The sequence below is a fragment of the Plodia interpunctella genome, chromosome 23 (assembly GCF_027563975.2).
Source record: "Plodia interpunctella isolate USDA-ARS_2022_Savannah chromosome 23, ilPloInte3.2, whole genome shotgun sequence".
Taxonomy (NCBI): Eukaryota; Metazoa; Arthropoda; class Insecta; order Lepidoptera; family Pyralidae; genus Plodia; species Plodia interpunctella.
In genome coordinates, this window is record NC_071316.1 from 4,286,796 (window position 1) to 4,314,575 (window position 27,780).

The window sequence follows — 27,780 nt, forward strand, 5'->3', positions numbered from 1 at the left end:
TACTTACAGTGATCAGAAGGGTACCTATATGATATGGTCAGAAAGTTGTAAAAAATATGTATGCTTTAGATTATAATATATTTGTTCGGCATTGTTACAGTTTATGAATTATCACAATTATCACAGTTAGTGATAATTCATAAACTGTAACAATGCCGCTGGATTATACAAAGATGATGGATAATTGGAAATTCCATAAAAATAAAAAATAAACTCAACCATAAAAAACTAAAATTTTGAAAAAACTTATATTAAGAAGTCATCACCATAAACACAATAATTAAGGTGGCTGTTGAACAAACGCAGCTTTTTTCGCTAAGATATTACTCTATCGTGACGTCACGTTTGAGTATCATTTAGTATGGAGCGTTTGGACCAGCCTAAAAATGTGTAATTTTATTTTTGTCATATCTTTCAAAGCATTATCATTATCACAGGTGATTTTCACTGGTGTTTCTATTAATAGTCTTCGAATAGTTGTCTACCCTATTACATGCATGCTATCCGAACAAATTCAGAATAACAATCACAACATCATCATCATATAATTTAAGAAGGCTTTTATCGGTGGAGTCCTTCCACTGCTCTCTCGTCGTTAATTCCTTCACTTGTATTTTTCGTCTCTTTCTTGATCGATGCTCATATCTCAATAAACGTAACCAAATTATAATAGACCATTTACAACTAAAAAATAGACTAAAAAACTAAACAGAAGCGTCATCCCAGATCCCATAACCTCCTGCGTGTGTGCATAGTGCCCGGCCATTGTTTACATTGACCGACTTTGTTTATTTTCGCTGCATATGGATTAAAAAGCGAACACAGTCCATTTCGGGCGTTTATTGCCCTTTTTTATTTAGACGTTGGACTGTAACAGTAAATTATTTATTACTAATTTTATGCTGTCTTTAAGTTATAGCGCGTCTGGTTATTTCTTTGTCCTAGTGTAAACAGAACTTGGATGTACAAAAGAGGAACTATTTTATCGATGGAGAAAATAGTTAAGAACTAGGTTACTCTTTGAAACCTTAGCTTACCTTTTAAGAAGTTATATTTAGGAAATTATTAAATTGTTTACTGTCTAAGGTAATCGGTCCTTAGTAGTCCTTAGTCCCGTGTACAGCATATTATCCCAATCCTAAACTTCCTAAAAAGTTTGATGTATGGAAAAGGACATAGGGTGCCTTTCATCTGGAAAAATCACGCGGGCGAAGCCGCGGCCAAAAGCTGGTACTGATTAGGTACTTGAAATAAATTAAATATAAATTAATTTTATGCAAACTCTAAATCATAACATAGCCAATAAAATTGTCCATAAAATCGTTAGATAAAGCAATCACAGCGTAGTGTCCTTTTCGTAATTAAATATAAATATAAATATATTAGGACAAATCACACAGATTGAGCTAGCCCCAAAGTAAGTTCGAGACTTGTGTTATGGGATACTAACTCAACGATACTATATTTTTATAACATATACATATATAGATAAACATCCAAGACCCGGGCCAATCAGAAAAAGACCATTTTCCATCATGACCCGACCGGGGATCGAACCCGGGACCTCTCGGTTCAGTGGCAAGAACTTTACCACTGCGCCACCGAGGTCGTAATTACCAGTAAACAATAGATAACTGATGCGTCAAGTGCTTAAAGGAATAGGTTTCTTGCTGAATGGTATATAGTCTCTTATGACGTAATTTTAGTAGGAAAACTAACCGTGGTCTCCGACGCTCCACGTCTGAGGAAGTAACTGGGAAAACGGTTACATGACAGAATAACATGATTTATTTTTAATCCCCGACACAAAAAGAGGGGTGTCATAAGTTTGACCGCTAAGTGTGTCTGTTTGTCTATCTGTCTTTGTACGTGGCACCGTAGCTAATCATAGAGTTTGACCGCTAAGTGTGTCTGTTTGTCTATCTGTCTGTGTACGTGGCACCGTAGCTCATCAACGGGTGAACCGATCTGGATGCGGTTTTATTTGATAGCTAACTCTTTTCGGTGGTTCTTATCTAAATATTTGATCAAAATCGGTTCAGCCGTTCAAATGTTGTAGCGAAATGAATATTAAACGTCGGGTTTTATTTTTATTTGTCTAAGATAAACATGTTGAGGTTCCATTAGAGTTTGGATCCTATTGTGTATCTTTTATGCGCAGTAGACGATGTAGACCGATAGATGTTGCCCGCAGTAGCCTATGTTTAACCTCTGTTTGTTAACTATAACTACAGGCCTACCATCACATTTTACAGAACGATTCCAAAGCAACTCAGTTCAATTTAGGCACCTAAAATGAATCGCATTCATACAAAAAATTAAGTCGATGGTACGAATTTGCGATGCAGGTCAGTTTAGGTCGTAAAGTGGATCGCGTTAAGAGATGATGCTAAGCCCCCATATCAGCGGATGATCTCAATATTTTCTATGATACTGTAATTAGAGAACAAAAGTGATAAAAAAAGAACTCATAAACTCGAATAGAACTATAAATCAATATGAAGTATCGTCATAAAAGCATTTCGACACAAGTCATATGCGAGAATGCTATAAACTAATTATTTTTACTGATATAAAACTGTAGGAGCTATATTTTTATAGTCATTTCAATTTGTGCGTTCGTTTCAGTCGTAAAAAATATTAAATAGGAGATTTGATTGTGCAACTGTATTCCGGTTTTTAATCTATTTATGGTGGTAGAAACTAAAAGTGAAATGTTTTCTATGAAATAATAATTCTTTTTTCACGTTTTTGAATGGATAATGAAAATTAAAATTAGACCTTCATTGGTAGGTACTATTTCACGTAAGATTTTAAAATGTCTGACATATGAATGTTGCTGCCTCGTGATAATTATGTTTATAATTCTAGAATGATAACATATTATAACCTATAGATTAGTATTAATTACAAAAACAACTGTACAAATACGTAGTCAAAATTAATATAGCTGCGCTTGCGCTTTGGAACTAGGTAGTCTTTGAGATAAGACTACCGCCAACTTCCAAAGCGCAGCGCGTAATTTTTGTGACGTCAATAAGTGATGTATATCATCGTAAATTGAAGAAAGTTGAATTTTTGCCCAGAAATCCCACACAGGGAAAATTCGTGATAAAAACTTACCTCATATTTGATACAAAATTTAAATGAATAGTTTTTCATTTATTTATGCGTGCTAACTCATAGTACAAAACAAAGTCGCTTCCGGCTGTCTGTCTCTATATATGCTTAGATCTTCAATCATTGTGATTTCATCCGAGCGAAGCCGGGGCCTGCCGCTAGTTGACAATATCAGCATCATAATAACATTGTGATATAAAACGGTTAAACCTTTGTTATGGCCGAGACGATTAAGACATCTAAACTATGATTTGTTTATTGCTCAGTTTACATTTTATGAGGGGTCGTGTCAATTATAATTGTAGAAACGCCAATGATATGTGAGAGCACGCCTTTAGTAATAAAAGTTGGATGGATTTTATTTATGCATATTTTACTTTCTTCTCTTCAATGTAAGTTGTAATGTCGACACGTTTGATATGAACTTCGTGTGCATTGGGGCACAGGAAAATTGGTTTTATGACAAGAGTAACTGAAAAAACGTGGTCATTATCAGTGGAATGAAACACACTTAATGAATTTCTTGGCACTATTAATGGAGTGGTTTGCCTTCTCCATTTCACACACAAGTTGATAATCAACCAGTGTGCAGGTTTCCTCACGATGTTTTCCTTCACCGGAAGCATGTGGTGGTCTATGAAAACTACTACACATGAGTCATATTGGTATACAAACTCATGTGGCACGACTAGGTTTACAGGCGGGCGTCTTAACCATTACACCACCACCGCTTCCAAAAAATTACCGACCTAGAAAATAGATAAATTAATAATAAAAAATTTAAAATAATCAGTCTCAATAATTTTATTTGATTCGGGTATATTCTTTACTCTAGCAAATTGCCAGCTAAGTATGACATTAAAAAATAAAACTTAGCTTGCTTTGAAATAGAACATTAAAAATGAATGAAAATCTAGATGAGATTTACTCATGAAGATGTAAGAAAAATATGAATGTATAAATATTGATGGGCTTTATCAAAAAAACACGGAATAAAACTCGGTCAAGCGCTCTTTGACCACTAGTAATCTTAATTACTTGTAAACAATTGTGTCAAATTGATAAAATGTTGGAATCATTATTTGGTATGTGCTGAGTTACGTAAAATCTACAACAACGTAACAGAATTTTTTTTACAGAATAATATATTGTTTTGCTCGTGGCTTTGCCCGTGAATTTCTAATGGGAACAGTATTTTTACGTAATAAAATGTACGCCTATTCTCTTCTCCGTGCACCTAACTACGTTATGATTATGTATGAAAAATTTCCAAGAAGATTGGTTGAGCAGTAAAAGCCAAATCTACACTAAATATTGGTGAAAATCGTACAAAAATCCGTCATGTAGTTTTTGAGATTTTCGTGTTCATACAGACGGACAGTCGCGAGAGCGGGACTTCTTTTAATAATATGTAAAAAAGGATAAAACAACTTTTAATATAAGACATGACGTCTCAATAGGAGTTACAAGGACAAATGTTAATAGATTTCAATTAACACGTTATAACACTATTGTTACGATGATTATCATCAAGCCAATTGCGAGTGTTTGTATGGAAAGGCCAATGATGTATGTATGGTTGGCCCTACCTTGTTGATTTATGGTACAACTAGCTGCGCCACGGGGCTTCGCTCCCGTGGGGATTTCAGGATAAAAAGTACTCCATGTGTTATTTCAGTTTATATTCTACCCATAACAATCGGTTTAGTAGATTTTACGTTAAAGAGAACAAACATAAATACATCCTTACAAACTATCGCATTTATAATAATAGCTGCGGCCCGGTGCTTCGCTCCCGTGGGATTTCCAGGATAAAAAGTACTCTATGTGTTATCCCAGGTTATATTCTACCCGTGTACCAAATTTCATAACATCAGTCTAGTAGATTTTCTCACAAATTTTCGCATTTATAATATTAATAGGAATAAGTACATATCAAGTACTGGTTAATTGTTGGTGGAGTTGTAGAACCTAGGTGTGCATGATTTAGTTCTGATAAACATAATAATTAATACACATCTTCGCCGAAATCAGACAGATGACGATGCGAATTAATATACATTGCTTAGTTAGTATGAGAGCTTTTATTTACCGCAATGAGAAACCAGCAATGTGCGCGGAATTCGCCAAATTTCGCAAAGTTCGCCGAACTGTCTCGCAATAATATAATGCTGGCGTAAGATTCTTGGCTTCTTACACTTAGAAAAATTCGGGGTTATGACGTTATTTAGTCAGTGTATAAAATAAACCGTTAAATTTTGAAGATTTTACTGTGATTCTACAACCATCTTGTATTAATGCCTATCAGCTGCCAAAACTATGTGTCCCTTAGTCGCCTCGTACGACATTCATTTGATAGATTTGTTAATTAAAAAAAAAACTGTATTTGATTCTCGCAACAATTTCTCAGAACGTTGACAGACCATGTAATATAATAAAACCTGATTACTTTAAATTGTATTGTACTAAATAAAGAGCTCCATAAAGTGATTCTGTTCGACTTCATATAAGTTTACTTTTACATTTTGCTACGAATTTATGAAACAGAATCGCCTCAATAAAACGTTTTCGACAGCTCAAATATTTCGCAACCAAGTTTTTTGCACAAGATAAAATAATATATAGTAGGTATATTTGACACGTTTTACCTATTTCGTGTACCACCTGCCGCGCCACCTTCCCCGAAGGTGGAATTCTGACTCATTATGACGTGGACTGCGTTAATTGAGCTGTCGAATGCCAATCAGATTTGAATTCAGAACTGAGTCGTGTTAGATTTGTTTTTTTTTTTTTTGCAGTGACATAATATTAATTTTGGCATCGATTTTTTTAATTTTTTTATTTTATTACTATTGAGTATCACAACGGTAGGTAGTCTTGAACTTGAATAACATCTGGACACCAGTGTTAGCAATTAACACACTAGAAAAGAAGTAGCACAAGATGTATATAATACTATAATATAATATTAATCAGAAACATTTATTTCCCAAGATACTGAAGATTCAAATTCAAATTCAAAATTCTTTATTCAATATAGGATGATATACATTACTTATTGACGTCAAAAATTACTTAAACTAAGTCTACTGCCGGCTTCCAAAGCGCAGGTGAAGAAGAAGCGGCGCAACAAACTTCATCGCAGCCTTTTCTCCAAGGACGTCTATTAACAAATATAGGTCTTATACAAAAGTGTGCTAATGAAAGTTTTATTATATATTCATTTGCGTAAAATATTACAAGTGCAGATAGTTCAAATTTTAAGAAAGGAAAGTCAGAGAATATTTAAAATAATACATATTGTTAAATATCAATTATACGCACCCTGTATCTTCGCCCATTCTATGTTTGTCGCGCTGGTTCTCACCACGACCGAAAGGGGCTAAGCATTTTAAGCACATTTCGAGGGAACCCTAATAAATCTGTCCTCGGACTAAGCACGAATTAAGTTTAACGATATTTGTCCGGCAAATCCTGATTTATCAGGTGGCGACGAAGCAACACACAGTGCCGAGTTAACAGTCTTTTAAATATATTGCTCGTTTATGTTTTTATTTGAGTAAAAAAGTGTGTTGAACGGAAAATAAATACGTACGTAATCAGCGGGACAAAAAACAACGTAAACTGCATAAAGACTAATTAGAAAGTACTTAAATCTAGGGTTATATCCTGCTGCACTGGACGAGCCAGATAAGAGCTCTAACAAACACATATCTGAATGGAAACGTTTCTGTTGGAGACAAATTGAGTGCTACGCGTCTCCAAACAACATGGCTGACCACGTCTGCTCTGTCAAGAGCATACGAAGAAGTAATAGAATCGTGAAAGACAAAAGAGCGTTACTTAGTGAGCAGGATATAAACCTATTATGAATTTCGTATATCGCTTGTAGGTCCCAAATTATTTGTTATACTTATACACGATTATTCTTCCGAAAAATGTATGCGTTTCCAATAATCAAAATACTGTGAATTGTAAATATTTTTTTTTCTATTACGTATGTAACAATTAGGTAGCGAAATTAATTGTTAGAAAAATGTTGCAGTCATTACGCGCTAATTGGTCACCCGGCAAAAAGTCCAGCACGCTTTCCCGCGCTAACGCGCGCAGTACGGTAACCGGACTGGTTTTCATGAAACATTCATGCAATGATTGAGTCGTACGGCAGCCGTACAGCGTTCTACAATTGTCTGCTGACAAGCAACTGTCAATTACTGGCTTGTATGCTACTGACAATATTTATTAACTGTAACTGTAAAAATAAAGAAACGCTTGATTTTTATTTTTTTATATAAGTCAAAAAATTTAATAAACATGTTTACATTTAAGTCCTCTTTTTTATAAAAGTTATCAGTAACGATATGATAAATATTTTTTTTAATGTTTACGATAATAATGTCACAAAGTCAGGTTCATACTAAAGTTTTCCTTGTACAGTGTTACATGCAGATATTCTATCAATAAATAGGTAAACTGTATTACAATCGTAGTGTAACGTAGTATCTGCTCGTAAAAAGATCAAGATACGCGATCTACAGTAAATCCATTCGATCTTGATAAACAATCCCTTCAGGAGCGAGGCACAAAAGTTGATTTTCACTTCGATTTCAAAATTCTAAAATTGTACGCGCGAAATGGATAAAAACTCGTTTCATCCAGATATTGTAAACTTTCTTCCTATTCGGAGAGCAATATTACCATACCGCTTTCCTTTTCTCGCTCACATTTAAAGCTATTTGATCCCGTGCGGGAGTGAGACGGGCGACATGAAGACGTCACGCGGGCGAAGGTGCGCGATGTTCTTGCACTTGTTTTATTTATTTTGTATTCGGGCTGTTTTTTTTTACTTTTTCTGAGCAACGTCTTTGTTTGGGTCGGGGGCGCGGGCCGTGCCTGGTAAGTTGGATAATTTCTTTATTCCGAGCCCACCCGACAATTTTCTGAAGCCGCATTATTATGAGCTTGATTTGTTTAATAATTTTATTACTGGGCGCATTGCGCATGCGCCGATTGTGTTTTATTTGTTGGGTTTGCGCTTTCAACGCTCTATTTCGTTTTGTCTAGTAAACGTGGGAAATTGTGTGCATTGTTTGTGTTATCTATTTGAAACAAAGCAATTGGTTGGCCGATTTGGCATTTAGCTTATTTTGTAAATATCTGTAACGTTTCGTTATATCCTAATCGTGAAACACGAGTGTAGCAAAATGTTTTTTTAAATTCTTATATCAGCTGTTTGCTTTATGTTTTTTTTTTGCCGTGAAACGTCCAGACACATTACGTCACAGTATGGGAGCCGAGCGCTCGGTCCTCTTTTTACGGTACCCCACTGTTAAGCCTTGAGATTCGCGCTGAGTCCTTGCCCACACTAGGGATGTTACGAACTCCTATTTATAAGTCAGAGCTTCGATTTAACATCACTAGTTTTATAAAGTCTTAACACTGTAGTGTTTTGTATTTATTTACAAGGGTTATTAGAGTCAACGAATTATTTTTAGAAAGGTCAAAACATAAGTATTGATATTCAGTTTTTAGTATCAAATACTAGTAATACTAATATAGGTACTATGATTCACAACAAGGAGGTTGGAAGGTTAAAAACATTGGTAGGTAAGGCCAAAAAAAATCTAAATTTAAATATAAGTAGTCTTCGTAATAGTTCCTAAAGAAATTAAATGATCAAATTTGAATGATCAAAAAACGAAATGAATGATCGAACTCTGGTCACATCCCTAGCTCATACTTCGAATGCCATGAATAGGGACGCAAAAAGTTTGAAACTCGCCCGCGTGCTATTGTATTGTGGTCGAGCTATGTCCCTGTCATTGCTAAATCAAGATGGCCATGGCTGCAAGTTACTCTGATTCTGACACTTCGTTTTAAGGATACGATCGGACATGACGCCATATTTGATTTCGAATTTCAAATATCTATAATTGCGTGTAGATTAATTTATCGGTAAATAATGATTGCGCAAACAAAATTTATCGAATTTAGAACATAATACAAATTTTATTGTCCTGTAATTTGATCTTCAACGATATACTGATCTTATCAAGTTTCTTTATTTAAATTTTGTAGAATGTCGAGTAATTTTTTTTTAATTCAATATAAAATATTGTTCTTGTAGGTAAGTCAATAAATAGAGTGTAATGTTGTCGAATTCTATATGCACATCTAAATTCCTGAACCCATAAAATGTAATTAGAATCAGTGTAATTCTTTTTAGTAGTATAAAAAGAATTAATCAGGCAAACACACATGCGGCCTACCTGATGGGAAGTGGTCACTGCAGGCACACCAGAAGCATCATATACGCGTAATTGACATTTTGGATTTCAGCAGATGTTTTTAAAGTTCATCTTTCTAATGATGATTTTTTTCTGCAGACTGGCGGCCGCAGCAGCAGCGGCAGCGGGAGCCACGACGGAGCTGAGCTACCTCGCCGCCCTCCACCCCGCGTACCGCCCCGTGCCGTACGACCATCCTCTTTACGGAGCCAACACCCTGAGAGGTAAGCCTGGTCCTCCTGCAGACTAGGGACCTCGATATACACAGGAAAAATATTGACTAGTGATGGTGCGATTCGAATCGGTGCTGTTGTAATTGGTGCGCTAAGCGGCATACCTCGAGTAGCCAGCGTAAAATATTTTCTATACCCAAACCAAGAATATCAATAAATACCACGGAATATGTATGCAGCATACTTATATTTTAATAGATATTTAATATTTATATTAATTACTTGACAAAATGGTCTGACAATGGTATCCCGAAGTAATCGTAAAACCATATAAATACAAGACAATGGGAACTAATATGACACCATCGATTCATTGTATGGCGTATACTACCTCTGTACAGTCAGACTGATATAATAAGAAATGTGACAATATCCTTTATTCGATCTTGCAAAATTTACTTAACGGATTTCCATAAAGTTTGGATATGTAAATTTCTGATTGTCATTTATATTTACGTATTAACTAGTTGTTTATTAACTTGTTCTATATATGTGAGATATGAGATATATAAATTATATATAAATTATTGCATAAGTTAATTACCAGAATTTAAAGTTTGTCAATGTACGACTTTCAATATTCATTTCGCTACAACTTTTGAACGCTTGAACCGATTTTCATCAAACATATCTAAGAACCACCGCATAAAAATTAGCTATCAAATAAAAACATACTTTATCCAAATCGGTTCACCAGTTGATGAGCTACCGGTGCCATATACACAGACAAACAGACACACTTAGCGGTCAAACTATAACACTCTCTTTTCGTGTCGGAGGTTAAAAAAATGTTTGATACTATTGTCAGCTTCTACAATGTGGATCTTCACTGTTGGGAAACTGACTCTTTTTTGGATAAGAGTTGATAAGCAATGACCCAAGTATTAAGAGTTAACCAAATCCAGTTCATGTAAAACTCAAAATTGAAGCTCACCTTTAACCAACCGCTTTTGTGTGGTTAAGCTTATATTAAATATCAGTTAAGTATAAATATAACCCTTACACTAATCAGATGGTCACGGTAGCCGCAATGTGGTCGTAATCAACACATCCACGTCTCTTATTTCAACAGATTGGCCGGATAATGATGTAGTTTCCGTGGGTTTATAACAAAGATATCAATTGGTATATTCATTTATATTAGTAAACCATTACAACATCTCCACAGAGGTTATGGGCACAATCAAAGCCAGTAAAGTTTTTTCAAGCTGACTGTACCCGCCATTAGCTATGATAAACCTGTAACTATACCCCGCGTTGCAAATCGCATTCTCAGACATGTTTACCATAACGAATGCACCAGACATATTATATACTTATTATGACATATACAGAATGTTAAGTTAAATAAATAAAATATTTATGTATAACACGAAGTCGTGAGATACTGTACCTCTGGTTGATTCCAATAAATGAGGTTTTCGTATACGTTATAAGGCTACGTCTTACGCAAACTGCCAAATTACGTAGGGAACAAATATTTGGCTATGCTGCTACTGCCTGGTCCTGGCAGAAGGGGCAAATACAAGTACTGCTGGCTTGATGTCGTCAAGGATGATATGCGTGCTTAATGGTTCGACAACTAAGGATGCCGACGACCGTGCGAAGTGGAGACGAAAAAGTAGGAAAGCTGTCCCTGGGCTCCGACGCTCAACAGCTAAGGAGCACATGTGCTTAGATGAGAGATAGCAGCCACAGCAATTGCTTTGTTATTGGCCTCATTCAAGTTTACTATGGAGCATAAGAAGGGACTTCGAGAGGAGAGTTTATGGAACAGTACTATCTTGTAATGCTTGAATTTCCTAAACGATTAATAGACTATAAAAGATTTTACCAAAACTGACACTTTCAAAAAACTCTATTTTAAACTCATTTTGCGTGATTCAGAGCCTACAGAACCAATAGGATTGATATGATAACCATATAAATATCAGAACAGAAACCAACTGACACCGTAAAAGGAATAGTGACTATCACAGCTTAGTTAAACCGAGAATCGAACCCGTGACTTAGCACGCTATTTCTTTAATAGCCACTTACACTTATCTATCATCATTGAACGCCTCATTCAATTTTGAACTCTAGTGTGTGAAGGATAAGATGTATTTTATGTTTGAGGAACGGAGTTAGTGAGCCAAGGTTCGTGAGTCGGATTTCTAATTAACACCTTACTTTATTGATAAATTGAGGTGATAGTGTAAACCCGTGGCTTTTGCTGCCTTCATGATCCTTCAGTGGGAAGAATTGTTTGTTTAATGGGGGTTTGAAAAATAATATAGTATAGTACAGATGAATCCATAAGGTATTTGTAAGTACATAGTTTTCTATTGGTATACAAGCATTCTAAACTTTTTAATAATGAGATGAAAAATTTCCACCTTGTAATGTAAAATGTAATAAAAAATGTAATAAAAACGAGTTGAATTCGCTTGAGCCATAAAAACAAAAATGTTTTGAGTATGGCTGTGTTCGACCGGCCGCCTTCCTGACATCAACCCCGCTTTGAAAATGCTGTTGTTTTATCCCTAAGTCACCTTTAAAGACATCCACGGTTGACAAAATCAGCGACAGCGCGCTCCAAAGCTTTGTTCTGGCCTCTTCAATACTGAGTTTAAGGGTTTGACGTTCACTACAAAACTTTTACGACACTTGAGCATTTGTGGAACAGCTAAGCAGTTAAGCTGTTAAGGATCTTTAGAGGTAAGCTGGAAAAATATTGGGTGTAAACCCATCTATGGCGGAATCCACACTTCCTTGTATAATTCTAGGTATGAAACTTGCCTTTGGCACAGGCTACGTGTATGAAGGTGCAGACGCTGCACAATATTCCCTAATATGAAAACACCTCCGCCATCAACTTTGGGATCGACCGTAACTGACTCATAATATGCATTAACTTAGTACACGTTTGGTGCAAATTGTGGTAGCCAGCGATTTTCTAACCTTCCTTTTCATAGAATAAAAATTAGCAAAAATTTTATGTCGATGTGATCTACCAGTGTGGCAACTATTGAAATTTTATTGATAATCTATGAAGATTAAGGCGCTTTGTACACACATTACCCATCTAGTGCGATATAATCCATCAAAATATTTATTATTTTACGCTAAGAAATTAAAGAAATTGATAGAAATGTGATGGTGGCGCTAGTGTGCGGAAAGTGAAAGCGTGTTAAGATTATAAGTATAACATCGAAGCTCAGTAGATGTCATGTTTATTTCTACATAACTATGATGAATTTGAAACAAATTCAATAAATTCACAAAATATCTTGATTTTTTGGATGTAGACATAATAAGTGCCAGTATCCAAATATATAGCAAAAAATAATAAAACTTTTTGGTCTTCTGTAGAAATTGGCGGATCGTACTTAGTATGGAAACTGGAAAATGTATGTTCGTTTTTTTTTTGGTGGGTGGTTAATATACCAGGAACAGGAATAAACATGTACAGGAATAAACATGTACAGGAATAAATACATACATCGGCGAATGAAATCATGAATGCCTTTAAAAAATCTCTTTATAAGATCATCACTTGTTCCACCTTCCAACACAGTACCAAATAAGCAGGTTGCGCCTACATCGCATATTATCGATTCGATGTGGAGCTATCCATACAGTCTTATACATTACTTACAAGAAAACCTTTTATAAGATAAGCAAATAGTATTTGACACGAACACTATAGTTTGAGTTAAGTATTTTGATGATCGACTGTGAAATCGTTGATGTGTCGCCAAATATTTTTTCAGTCAACATAGAGAAAATAAAAGAATACTGACAACTTTAATAGTCAGCAATTTCATCATGTAGATAATAAAAACAATTGAACAACAATACGATCGCACTCCGATCGGGCCGCGCGAGAACTGAAATGTTAAGTTCCAAGCTGGTTATTTGTGGAAAGATATTCTTTTTGCAATATAAATTTTTTAGCAAAAACGGAAACCGATATGATCCCTTGGCACGTAACACGCAAGTAATTCAACCCTTTCAATATTTTCGCCCGAAACAGTTTAAAAAATACAAAAAGTCGTCATGTATCAACTTACCGTGGCAGCTGGAGCCGGCTTACGAGGCTAAACTGCAACTTTGATAACGCTCAATTAGTTACGATTTTTTTAAAATAATTTTTTTTTACTCGGTTTCATGCAATAGTGACGCAAAAAGTTCGAGTTTTTGTCCGAAAAGGCATGTGTTCTTACTTTTTGTTTTTCGAATAAATAAACAAACAAAGCAAACAATGGCTGGAAAGATTTCATAGTCGATATATTCGAAGTTTAAAAATAATAAATAGAATGAAAACGAATTCCAAGGTATTTTAAAATAGTTAACCTACAAAACGCAAAGAATAGCCGCATCACAAAAACAGTGCAATTAATGCAAGAATTCACCTTGATACTAATTTTATTCAAGATGTACGTAGCTCAGCCTTAATGACTTCATTGTACGCATACATTCGGTTTTTGTACTCTTAACGAGATCTGATTTCCTTCAAAATCCATTTAATTTGATATACCTAGAGTTTTGCCAGATTTTTGACGTGGTATAATTAAAAACATATTATCTCCGTATAGACCGTATAAAATAAAGTCCTCTGTCGCGTCTGCCTGCTGTTCGCGACAAAACTCAAAAACGACTACACGGATTATTATGCAGTTTTCATAAATATATAGTGTGTGATTCCAGTTATGTTTTTACCCGAGCCGGGATGGACCGCTAGTATTAGATATGAAATTGGCGTTTTGTATAGGAGGAACATAAAGTCGAATATTTTTTAATACAATATATTTATTTAATCAAAGTAAGAACCATTATTAGCTATGCACTTTTACCATCTCATAGGTAGTTTATTGATCCCTTTACTAAAAAAACAAATGATCGACGGTTAACGAAACACAAATACATGTGTAAATTGCTGTATAAATTTGAATTTGTAATTCCTAACCAAAGAGGAGAAATTTGTGATTAAAGTGGCCAGTACAACAAAAACGCCAATTTCATATGTAAGGACCTAATATAATGAGATAGGACGATAGCTGCGTATATTCTGCATACTATCATCCAGGTTATTGGAAGTATTTGTTTACTAGACGCTCAGGTATCGTCTACTGCACCGGATACACTACCATACAGACCTATATTTGACCACGACCTTCGCTGGTCATTTCGAATTCATTGAACTTTAGCTACGTGATTTTTATATTCATTTATTTTATCTGTTGGGAATCCAACAGATAAAATCATGTCAGATAAAATAATCAACCATCACTCATGGTTCCCGTTAGGGGAAAGTCAAGATTGTCCCGGAATTGTACATGCTGTCCCGTGTCCAGTAATTTCGCTTTGCTGTCCCGAAATTCAGAAATTTATTGATTTATAGCATAGAAATCATTTGCGTAACATAACAACAAACAGTTCTGGGTGGTTTAATCTCGAATCGGTCACCAAACTTCTGATGATCTATTCGTTACCCTATAATGAATTGGATAAATGCCAAATTTGAATCTGGCTGCCTTAGTTCTAGTGGATTTCCACTTGTTAGATCTCTAACGCTTCTTTACATTCATAACTCTCACAATTATACCTAAGTATTGTTCTAAAAGAATTATAATAATTAAGTTATTTTAAAAGGAAGTTGAATGTGTTCTCCCTTTATCATATTTGTTCATTTTTACGTTGTTTATGATCCATTGTTCTGGTTTGGCGCTACCAGTAATGTAATATTTTTGATTATTTGGCTTGTCATCATTATATTCAACAGTTAAATTTTAACAAATCTATTTTACACCAGTCCTCTAATTTGGCTTTTGGAAGCATTATCATGTGTTTTTTTTGTTTGTAATAACTTTATTGTACAAAAATAAGTACATAGAATTTTAATAATGATGTATGAATGCTTGTATTTTAAAATGTTGAAGTATGATTTATAATGACAGCTACCAGTTCCAACACGCCTTCTGCAAGAAAAATGGCTGTATAATGACAAAAAAATGAAGACATCATTGCTGCAATATACGCAGAAATAGATTGCGTAGAACATAATATCGCAAATGAAAAAAAAATAGAATTGATCAAGGTTGAAGATAATAGAATATGGAGTGTATGTCAATATATACTAAGCTGAGATTTTATCAGATTTGGTTAATTAATATAAACGATTCATTAGCTACTGTGTTAATAGTCAAAGTTTTCTTGGATCAGATTACAAATATAATTAAAGGGAAATAAAAATGGTAAATATAACCAATAAACTTCATATTTTACAACAGCGTGAGAGATAAAAAAATAATATAGTCTCTAGACACACATGAATGAGTTCGTTATAAAAATGAAGCTGCAAAATCGTTGGGTCGCAAAACTTCGCAAGTGAAGTGACAAGCCGAAACTTAATAACTTACTCAGAAATGCACCAGCAAATTGGGAGCCAGCCGTCGGACCGGCTTCGAAACCCAACACGGCCTTACCGAACTCCTCGACACATATAAATTGTATTTTTATTCAAATCGAGCCTACGTGCTGTGATAAAGCCCCCTTAAAACAAATAACTGCCCATTGGCAAAAGAAAAACACTTAAAAATAAACCCTAATAACAAGACAATAAAGATGACGGCGACGCAGAAACAAACGAACATCAAGATACAAGGAACAACAAGCTTTACAGTTGCAGTAACAGAGTTGTAGTTTCTGAAGTAAATAGTACTGTAACATTACTTAAAGCTGAACAAGTGAATGCAAATAAAACGAGCTATGTCGGGTATGTAAACAATGTAAATTGTACTCTGGTTGCGAACACTCAAGAATCAGTGTCGGTTGATTTAAACCCATCAGATAATACCGTGAATGATGATGTAAAGTGGAAACGTATTCCTGAGACTTATATAGGCAACAATTTAAAGGTTCATTGGGACACTTTTTCACTCAATTTGTAGACTTATCATTCTTGTCCTACGGCGTTGCCGACCGGAATACTTTAAAGATGACTCTTGTTATTTTCTACAGATCTATAAATTACAGACTTCATCCAATGCAAATATTAGTTGCATCAAATGTAAAACAGTTCAAGGATATCTAGCGTAATGATGTGCAAATTATACATGTAGTAAATGCCTTTTTAATAAAGTTGTCCCATCGGAGGCCCTTCATTATGCCAGCATTTCTTATCGAAATGTTAATCACCACATTTGCATCTATCTCGGTTTTTGCCTGAAGCAATCTTACGAAACGATTTAATAAAGCCATAAGGTTTGCAGCTGCCAATCAACGTCAAAATAATACACCTAAACTCCATTATTACCGATCTTAATATCATACAAATGAGAACAAAAAATTTCGAAGCAATCAAAATCTCCAATTGCAATAATATCCAAGTCGCGAAATTTCATGTGCGACTGTGAGAGTATAAAATTTTAAATGCAGCTATCGTAAAAGTCGATGTACCGAAAAATTATTATAACCATACACACATATATAGGGGTTAAATCGATACATGTATATGTCTTCATCGTTCGATAATCGTAAATTAAGAGCCGACTCTCGTTTAACTGAGCGTAAAAACTGAGCGAGAGATTGAGAGTTCATGTTACTCCCAAAGTGAAAAACGAAAAAGGCTTGCGCGCTCCGTCGAGCGACAAGGACGGAGCGATAACAGATGTCAAAGAATCGGAAACACTCGATTAGATGCGAATGGATGCAGCGGGTTGTCTCTTAGAAGCTGTCAATCAAAGGATAAATTAATTTTAAATGTCAATTACAGTCAGAGGACCCACAGCTTTAATGAGGCTTTCCGAAGATTGATTGCTTTTTTACCCGCCAATAAATTTCTGCAACCAATTCCAATTTACGAAATGTCACGAGCAAGCCGACACGTCCGATCGGTTTTTAGGATACTCTTGTATAAATGGGGAATCTATATAGTATAATTTACTCTTAGAAATAAAGGTTATGGTAGCCTTGAAGGAAAACATATGAAATTACGTATCGAAACTTTACCAACTTTCAAAAAATGTGTCTGCGACTGATTTTGTCTTGAGTACCTACAAACAAATTTAAATGTTGAAATTTTGTTGAAAATATAATGTTCAAAGGAAACATTTTTATACTTAGAATATATAACATAGTTATACGGAACCCACTTAGTGTACATTTTTAAAAATCACGATTGTCAAAGAGTGTCTCAAAGTTTATCTTTGTCAACGACATGGCGAGAGTGGGATCGGAACGGGTTTTAGAGAGGGATGCAGCGCCTGCGCCGGCGCATGACAAGTGACCGGATTAATGCATTTTAAACGAAGAAGGCTTAATTTTGATCTCGGACCCTTTAATTTTATGGCTTTATGTTTCGTTTTTCAATCAAATTTTAGATGTAACTGTAAGACACGTTAGGTGATTATCGTGTCTTATTTTTATTAAGGCCTCGTTCCCGGCTTCGCGCGATTCGTTGAAACAGAAGTCGAGTTTAGGTTCAACCATGACTTTATTTATACATTACTATAACATGTATATGAAATATCTACCAGAAAATACAGTATTGATCAGAATATTATTAAACCGCGACAAGATCAAAAAGTATCAGCAGGTCAATATGTAAAAGAATGGATTGCACCGTGTAAACCTGTAAGTGTCAAATTCCTTTTTAAATTCCGATTCTTTCTTAGTTTTAAATGAAATCTGCGATACAATTATACTGCCTAAGTAAATCATTAACTGACACGTCTGTTGTTTCATTAACATGTTTAAACTGTTGTTTTTGTATATCAACATAGATACTCGTATATTATGGAATAGAATATTCAAATTTGTTGCTGTTTTATTTATGGTCTCTAACCATCTGTAAATTAATGTTTTTAGTTTTATTTGTTCGTAATACATCATTGGCGGAAAGTCTTCATCACTCACTGAGCACTTTTCAGTTTCCATCTCAGCCTTAGAGCGTTGAAGTCCAGGAACCGCATTCTTACATTTTCTTCTCCACTTCGCAAGGTCCGTCCGTTTGCATATCTTTCTGGCCAGACCAGCACAAAAGTAAATTTATTTAATTATGTTAAGAGAGAAAAGTGAACTAAGTAAGAGGGAGAGTTAGTTCAATTCTTTGTCTTTCCAACAAAAGGTTGGTTATTTTTTTTATATAAAATACATAATTGCGATAAGTCCGCTCATTATGTCTAAATACCTTGTTGTAAACTTATGATCCCTTTGTAAATGGTACAATAAAGAGTTCATCTATCTATCTAAATTTATCAACAATAATAAAAAAAGAACCTTAAGAACCAAGATGTTTTTCGCTTTATTTTTAAAAGCTCACACATAAATTGATAGACTCAATTTGGAATCACTTTCAAGCTTTCAACATGATAACTAAAAATTGATGAGTTATCTAAGAGCGACGATAAAATATTGCGTTAAATAAATACAAAACTATACCCTATTTATCATTTGCTTTTATTTGTACCGCTCTGTAACAGATATTACACTGGCCGAGTTGATATGTGGAGTCGAGTGAGTGGTTTCACAGCAAATATTCAATGCAGTCAAACATATATGCTTGTGATCACAGATATTGGTCTGTGATCACAAGCATATATATTTGTCTGTGTCAAGCTTACTGATTGCCGAGGAGTGATAGGAATCAGTAACATTATCAGACTTTATTTAATAACATTAAATACAAATAAATATAATAAAAAATCAAGAATATTGTTAATACATTTCTTAAAAATGTTATTTTCTACATCGTATAAGCCTTATCTTGAACTTGTCGGTATTGTCGGTGCCATAGATTTCAATAATATAAATACGGGTATATTTTCTGACTTCCTATATTTTTTGACGACCTCGGTGGCGCAGTGCCAAAGTAAAGTACTTGCCTCTGAACCGAGAGGTCCCGGGTTCGATCCCCAGTCGGATCATGATGGAAAATGATTTTTTTCTGATTGGCCCGGGTCTTGGATGTTTATCTATATATGTATTTGTTATAAAATATAGTATCGTTGAGTTAGTATCCCATAACACAAGTCTCGAACTTGTGGGCGAAGGCTAGCTCAATCTGTGTGATTTGTCCTAATATATTTATTTATTTATTGTTTTCAATATGTATGAGTTTCCTTTATTCCTACTTGCAACTTGACTATCTTCAACAACTCGACCATTGTAAACTACGTTAAGTAACATGTGCCATGATTGACGATATTAATACAGCACTACCCTGCTGACTCTATTCTGTATTGCTGTAAAATATTATCTCTGTGCTCTTTTAATAGCGATAATTTCTCTCCGGCTTTTGTATCGATACTAATGGACGAATTTATTTTATTATTTAAGGAGTCACTCAGTAAATTTTCTTTTATTTGTATTTAATTTAATGATAACCTCATAGTTTAAAATGATAAGTGCAAGTTGAGGGCAGGTGGAATATTATCTTTATGTTCAGTAGTAATTAGCATTTTCATTTAATGTGCCTATAACATTAACTGCGGAACATATAACTGGATAATGTCAACATATTATTCCAAACCTTGAAAAAGTAAGATGATTTAGTAAAGTCATAAAATATAGATTGTGTGAAAACATTTAAAATTAGAGTAAAATTACAATTTAATAAAAAATTTTGAAGCTGAATAAGAAGATTCTTGAGTCGTGTTTCGAGTCGTGTATTCTTGATCGTAATAATGAGATCATCATAATCATGAATAATGAGAGACAAAGGAATCAAATCAAATTATGACAAAAGAATTAGTCTTCTCCAAATTATTCCAATTTTTGTCACTTGATCACAAGGTGTCCTTGTCGTTTTGCACATGATCACATTTTTCTAATGACGCGTGAAGGTGTAAAGATAAGAGACAGTTATTAGCGAGGTTCTATCGCCGTTCAATTAGTAGGAAGAGGTAGAGAACCTGTCCAATCAGAGACGTGAAAAAACCTCGCTCGCTGATTGATCCGGTCTTTGAGATTGAGACATCGGGAACGGGTTTGTTCGTAGGCCGCGCGCGTGTGCCATAAGCGACAGGAGACAACGGGCTGAAAAATATGAAGTTCCATACATTCGTGTTTTTAATCTTGAAATATAGTTATGATAGGTATATTTTCTTTCTATTTTGTATCCAGTAATCAAAAAACACTAATGTACTCGTATTAAAATCAATGTGTTGATGTTTTAGGCTTTTACGGCCCAACAGTGGAAGTGAAGGATAGTTTAGACCTTATTCGTATCATGGTCCACATGTTTTTTGACTCTGGGAGGCAGGTGTAGCTCGCCATATGATGTCCCGCCATCTCTCCCTGCTGGTAGATGGTTACAAATTAAAACTACATACACTGGTTGACAGTTTAGTTTCACTAACGTGTATGCGATTACCTGCCACTAGATGAAGGTAAGTAATCGTAAAGTCAGGTCAGATGCCTTTAGGCGACCTGAATAAAATCTAACACCAGTGTTAGCAATAACGCACTCGATATGATGATGATTAAAACTAAATACTATATGTTTTCCTCTCTATAAAATGTTTCATCTAACTTTAGTAAACAGTGTGTTTTTTTGTTTTATAAAAACAAAGATCGCTTCCACTTGTGTCTCAGACCAATCGGTAACACCCACACCACACTTCCATAATCGTTCCCAGAAAACTTCAAGTTTTTTTTAAATCTTCACCATAGAGTAAATTGCCTAGCGCTCGATACAAGAATCTTAACTCTTTTTACCACTATATGTGTTTAATTTGATTAGGAAACTAAATTGTGCGTACGAAATCGATTATATTTCCCCGATTAAGCCGTTGTGTTATTCATTTGACGATTAGTCGCGGGTCAGAGAGTTCGTTATTTTTGTTAAATGGATTTCAATTTAGACACGTTCAAAAATGTTTTATTATGTTTCGTAGCTCGTTGCTTTGTGTGATTTAAGCTTCTGTGTGTACTCATGTATTTATTTTGATTTCGAGTTTTTGATTACGCACGAATTGCAGCAATCGAAACAAAAACAAAGGTATATATTAAATAAATCGAAACAAGCACAATTTCTTGTCCCTGAAAGCGACAGTCGTCTCAAATTTCACAGCACTTGTATCTCCTTTTCCTTTCGTATAATTAGACAGAGACGACACATTTTTTGCGACACCATAATGTTCAGTTTTGGGTGCGTTCAGTCAAAATATGCGGAAACCACAGATGCAAAAACATGTGCTAAGTTGTTAATGAGATTTCTTGGAAGCGAGCGGAACCGCGTGATTTATGTTCTCTTGAACATATTTCTAGGATCAAGCGAAATACTGAATATTACTTACTAACAAATAAATAAACATTTTTGTATGTTTTTAATATACCTAATTTAATTTAGTTCGATTTAATTTTATTTGTTTAGTTTTATTATTTTATCATAAATACACTTATTCAGATGTCAATAAAATTCTGTGCAGATCACACCAAACTCACATTAAAATTTATCTTAGTAAATCACGACGACAGTCAATCAAAGCAATTAAGTCGCTACACTGTAAAAATATTTGTACGGAACCAATGATCTATTATTAAACCACTTAGCTAGTAATTAACATACGAACATGTAACCGGAAAAGCATTGCTTACGGTTTTAAATTTCCTTCAATGATTGCTGTTTCCTATCTCTTTCTAACCTTACCTTTTTTTTTTGTCACCATTTTAAAAGACCCCTGTTCCGGATTTAGCGGGGAACAAGTATAGGTCATTTTAAAGTAGTTTTGCTACCCTTGTTTTAAGTTAGTCTTAATTAGTGTAGATATAAATTACAGTGAATCCTCCGGAATGTTCAATTATCACTTAATTAAGCGATAACTCTTACCTTGTGAAGTGTAAATACTGTTAGACGACAGAGCTGATTGTATAGTAGCATAGTAACTTATCTAGAATACTAATTAAAATAGAATAATATCGTAATATATTATCTAAGTAACGTTTATGATTATAATTTTCTAAAATTATTAAAATTTCAATCATGATAGTCATCAGAGTGTGCTTGGTAGCATTCTTGGCTGTGATGTCCCGAAGAAAGGCCGCTTGTAAAACAAACGACAAAATTTTGAAGATTTGCCTGTGATTTTACGACCGGCCACCTGTCGGACGTTAAACCTTTTTGGGAATTATGTAGTTGTCTATCAGCTGCTATTTATTACAGCCGATAAAAAGCTATTGCTTTTTAGCGCTTATTCGCTTAATTTAATATAATTAAATTTGTGACATAATTTAGTAATATTTTTGCCCTAATTATTATATTTAATATTCTGGTTCATTTCAAAATAATTAATCTATATTAATCACTTTAAACTGCTACTGTGTATAGGCATTGTGATGTATAAGAGCGGCAAAAAGACATTTCAGATAACAGATGATTATGGCGTACGCGATATCCATTCAATATTCTTGATTGATTGACCTACCAAATTTCATACCCAATTTGAAGAAATTAATCACACGTTTAATAACCGGCCAGTTGCTTAACCACAGTCCTTAACCATTTCCAAGAAATTTCATCAAAAAATCAAACAAAAATTGTATGTATAAATTATGCCTGGCGGAGTACCTCGAAAAAGACGGCGAAGTAAGATAGCTGTATATGAGTTGTATAAGAGTGAAGAAGAAAGCAATATATCTTGGGATGTAAAATTATGTTGTTAATGTAACTTTCTGTCGTTGCGATACAATCTATTACCAGAAATTTATAATTTTTATTTATTTATTGAACAAAACAGTTAAATATTTACATAATCTGTCAATGAACTGTGAAACAGTTTGTCGACAGTTTTGTATTTGATACTCATTCATCGCAACTCTCTCTCAGCCTCCGTCCTGGTAGGATTTTCAGAATAAAAATGTGCCTACTTTTATTCTACCCGTATAGCAATAGAACCCGCGTGATTGAGTAACAAACATAGTCACATCCAAACTTTTGCATTTCTGGTAGAATTATGCACAAGCACATCTGATGAGCGAAGCACATGATTATTGCCTAACTATTAACTACTTAAGTATTAAAATGTTATGCATGTGTATTTCAAAGTCGGTAAATTCAAAGTTTTATGAATAAAACATCAGCTTATAATAACACATCGGTTATTATAATTATAAAGTCAGCGAGACTATTTTTTGTGACGCCCTTCGTACGTATCATATCTGTTAGTCTACCTGCTGCAACGTCTCGTCGAAACCTTTGATTAAAGCATAAAAACCTCGTTAGTAGTCCACGAATCGGATGCTTTTTTGCAGCCTCCGTGATCTTACTAATCGTTTTATGACATTTGATGGTTTAATGAGCTGTTTTTAGACGTTATAACACTTATGGTGCTTAATTTACAAATGTTGATTCGTTTTTTATTGGTGAGTGTTGGACTGTAGTGACTAAATATAGCTTAATAAATATTGCAATTTATCTGACTCAAATCTAATACTCAACAAAGAGGCTGGCTTATTAAATAGGTACTAAATGTGGTGTGGTATAGTGCCTATATAATGGAGAGAGCGGTTGAAGATCAACAAAATGCGACATTTACTTGCGTAAAAAGCTCAAGGAAGTTAAGCAAAAAGATTAACTGCCCACAATCAAGAGGCAAGATTTAAATATCACATTTAATACGGCTGTGAATATTTAAGAGCAGTAAACTAGCGCCATTACGAATTCACATGGAAGAACCTTCATCTCGCCGCGCATTGGAATAACAACCGAAACTCATAATTTACCAACACATTCTCATTAGTATACACCTTTACAAAGTCCCGAAGATGCCGCCCTCTACCATTGACATTCATATTTCAACGCATAACACGACCGCGGAACCACTAGACGCCGAAATACTAATTTTACGCCCAATCGCCTCAGATAAAAATTAATACATCAATTCCAAGTACGTCTAACGAACAAAAACGAATTCGATCGATATTCGACGATCGAAAAAAGAATTAAGGACAGTTTTCGAATGAACTTTTTGCGCGCGGTTATACCAATGTCGTTAGGGTGACCATCACACTAATGGAATTCGAAATCGACTATCCGAATCGATATTTATTTTTTTATCCGCGATAGTCGGTTCTCACAATGGATGAAGACATAAAAATTTGGGATACACAGCGGCGCGTCAAAAGAGGACCACATGCGTTATTTTCGTGTGGTTTTCGAGAATCGGCGCTGTGTTATTTTTGCTTGCTATTCGGCAAATTGGTGGTCGCTCACGCCTTTGAGCTGGGCCTATTATTTTGGGCTAAAATGAGCGCTCTGGTCGGAACACCGGCAGAGCCGTGATCGACAAATCACTTGTTTTGTTTTTTCTTTTTCGGTCTGCGCCCGGAGTGTTTGTTTTCGAACGTATCGTAGTGATTTAAGAAATTGGTCGGACCCTCGCGATGAAAGATGACCTGATTGAGTCGATTAATGAAGTGCAATTACAAATCATCTGCGTTTTCGATTCAATCATTGGACATCCGCCGGTGGTTGTTAGCGTTTTACCAGCATCAAAAGCAAAATAAGAAAAATTTAAGACAAAATCCCTTTAATTTTTGTCTCAAGTTTTGATAGCAATTAACTAAACAAGTGTCTAGTAAGCTGGTATCCAAATTTTAGACATTCACTATTTTTCTTTCTTTCTATATATTGCTCATTGAAAACGATTATTTTGTTGCATCATTTACACAAACTCAATTTATGTAGTTATTTTGTAAATTATGATGCAATATGTGAATGCATCTATATACATTACGAAATTATTTTACAGCCGTATAAAACTACGACACTTAGGGTACTGGGGTATTATTTAATCTGTGCTTAGGGAAATAAATGATTGATTATGTCTTTTTAATTACATAATATACTTCAATTTATTTAATCAACAATAAATTCTCAACAGCATTTTCAAAATACAGATGTGAAATAAATTTTAAATTAAAGTGGTCTACGCATCGGGTGTCCAATTAGACCAGACATATTAGGACATCACAAACTTAGTTGTCCATATTTTCGAGAAATAGATCGTAAAACACATACCTACATGGCCATTATTTATCACCGCTCAGCGCTAAGTAGGCAGTTTATATTCCAACTGGTTCGGTTGACATCTCAATTTGCAATAGACCAAACAGGAATTTAGATATTGCATACTACAATGATGCAGGACGAGAGGACGGACAATAAATAAGGCGTTGGGAACTCTGCTCATTTAGTTTGTTATTATTGCCCTTTTAGAAATGTAGGGAGATCAGATGACGGCTCAAAACACTTCATGGGTTCTCTTAAAATATACCTTAAAAAGAAAATTCTGTGATGATTGACCTTGACCGGCCTGCCCTCTTTGGGAATGTAGTTAGCCAGTCATCAATTATATGCTCCCATCAATTATAAAGAATTTTATCTAGGGGCACGGTAGTGAAAGTTGATCCCTTTTATTATTATCCGTTTTGGTTTAAGGAAAACGTTAAGAAACCCTGCGCACTTGCAGAAGTTCACTAGTGTGTATACGACTACATGTTACAAGATGGCGGGAGTCATAAAAGTCATATTAGATGCATTAAGCTGACTTGAATAAAATCTGTCACCCAGTATTAGATAAGATAAGAAAAATAATCCCTTAGTCGCCTCGTACGATGTTCTAGACGGTATATAGAGTGGTCCTATTCTAGAGCGGGAACCACACGCCGTTTTTCTCGCTTAAAGCCTGTAACCATGTCGTCTGACACGACTTGTCTAGATTACACGATAAAAGTTAATTAGTCGTTGTCGAACAAGTAGTAAGCGAGTGTACATTTATTTAATAGTTTTGAACTAATTTGCACGATCTTGGAAAACTTTAGTTTACTAATTTGTATTTTACTATTTAGGTACAATAAATATTTTAAGGAATTAAATAAATAATACTGAAGATAAATATTGTATTGATGATGCATCATTATTAACCTTTGTGAAAAATAATAGCCGAATAATAGCAAAACTTTGACTATGTACATAGTCAAAGATTTTGACTATCTACTTTATATACATATACTATTAGAAAAAAAAATTGTAAGAAACATTAATGGTAAGCCATTTTGGCATGATTACATCGTTCGAATGAACTCAGAAGAAATGCCGAAAGAAACTTCTTTCGGCATTTCTTCTCAGCAGTGGTCGTTCAAATATAATCAATATAAAAAATTACGTGAAAAAGTGCCTGTGAAGGTCTAATTTCTGAATAAATGATTTTAATTTAATTTTAAAACATAAACAACTCCAAAATAATACACAGTACTAATCATCATCTACTCAGAAACCACCAAATCGTATCGCCATCGACAAAATGTATATTATCATGTACTAATTTGTTTGTCTGTTTGTTCCAGGTCTAGAATACCTGAGTGCAGCGCGGAGCCTGCATCCTGAGCTACACGCGGGCAGTACTCTCGCCAGCCAAGACTTCCAGCTCAGTTTAGAAGGTACTATATTCTTATTTAGATAACTTTCTTCTTACGATCGTGTTCCTCATGACTGAGGGTCGTGGCCGGGAGGGACCAGGCAACTTTGATGATGTGGTTTGCCATCTAAGATGAGGAAGTGTTACTAATGCCTACTCCATTACATGCAGCTGATAAAACCATCATTCCTCACCATTTTTCGTTCTCACAGTCAGTTTGATATACAAACTCATGTGGCACGAGTAAGATTCGAATATAGTAGCTTCGTCACTTTTATTAGAAATAGGAAGTGTCCTTTGACTGGCTAAGAATTACTTTGCCCAAACGGTCAGCAAGGTTAACAGCATTACTCTATTCGCCACGATTATAAATACAGACTTTTAAAAATATCAGTAAGGTAAAATTAAATTAAATTCTATACGCCTACAAGTAAACGTTTAGTGAGAAATCGTAGTAACCCGAAAATAACACATTTAAACTTTAATTTCTTTGAAAGGATCTAGAATAGCCTCACCGACTAGGCTAAGACTATCCGGGGGCGCTATCGGAGCCTCGGCCAATCGCAAGCGGGCAGTGTCCTGGAGTCCTTACTCTGCCGAGTCCTTAGACCTGGCTGCCGTCATCAGGGCATCGCCCGCCAGCCTGGCTGTCAGGGCCCCCTCAGCCGCCTCCACAGGAAGCTATGGACATCTCAGTGCTGGTGAGACAACAGACCTAAATATAGTGTCATCTGT

At 35.0% G+C, this 27,780-nt stretch overlaps 1 protein-coding gene across 2 annotated transcripts in view; it reads left to right on the plus strand.

Moving 5' to 3' along the window:
- The window catches only part of ci (cubitus interruptus), a 100,072-nt gene that overhangs the window by 61,793 nt on the left and 10,499 nt on the right, over positions 1-27,780 (plus strand). For both annotated transcript variants that reach the window (XM_053762984.2, XM_053762985.2), the window contains exons 4-6: positions 9,507-9,631; positions 26,975-27,067; positions 27,543-27,746. In XM_053762984.2, the coding sequence (XP_053618959.1) occupies positions 9,507-9,631; positions 26,975-27,067; positions 27,543-27,746 (422 nt within the window). The remainder of the gene's footprint in view (positions 1-9,506; positions 9,632-26,974; positions 27,068-27,542; positions 27,747-27,780) is intronic.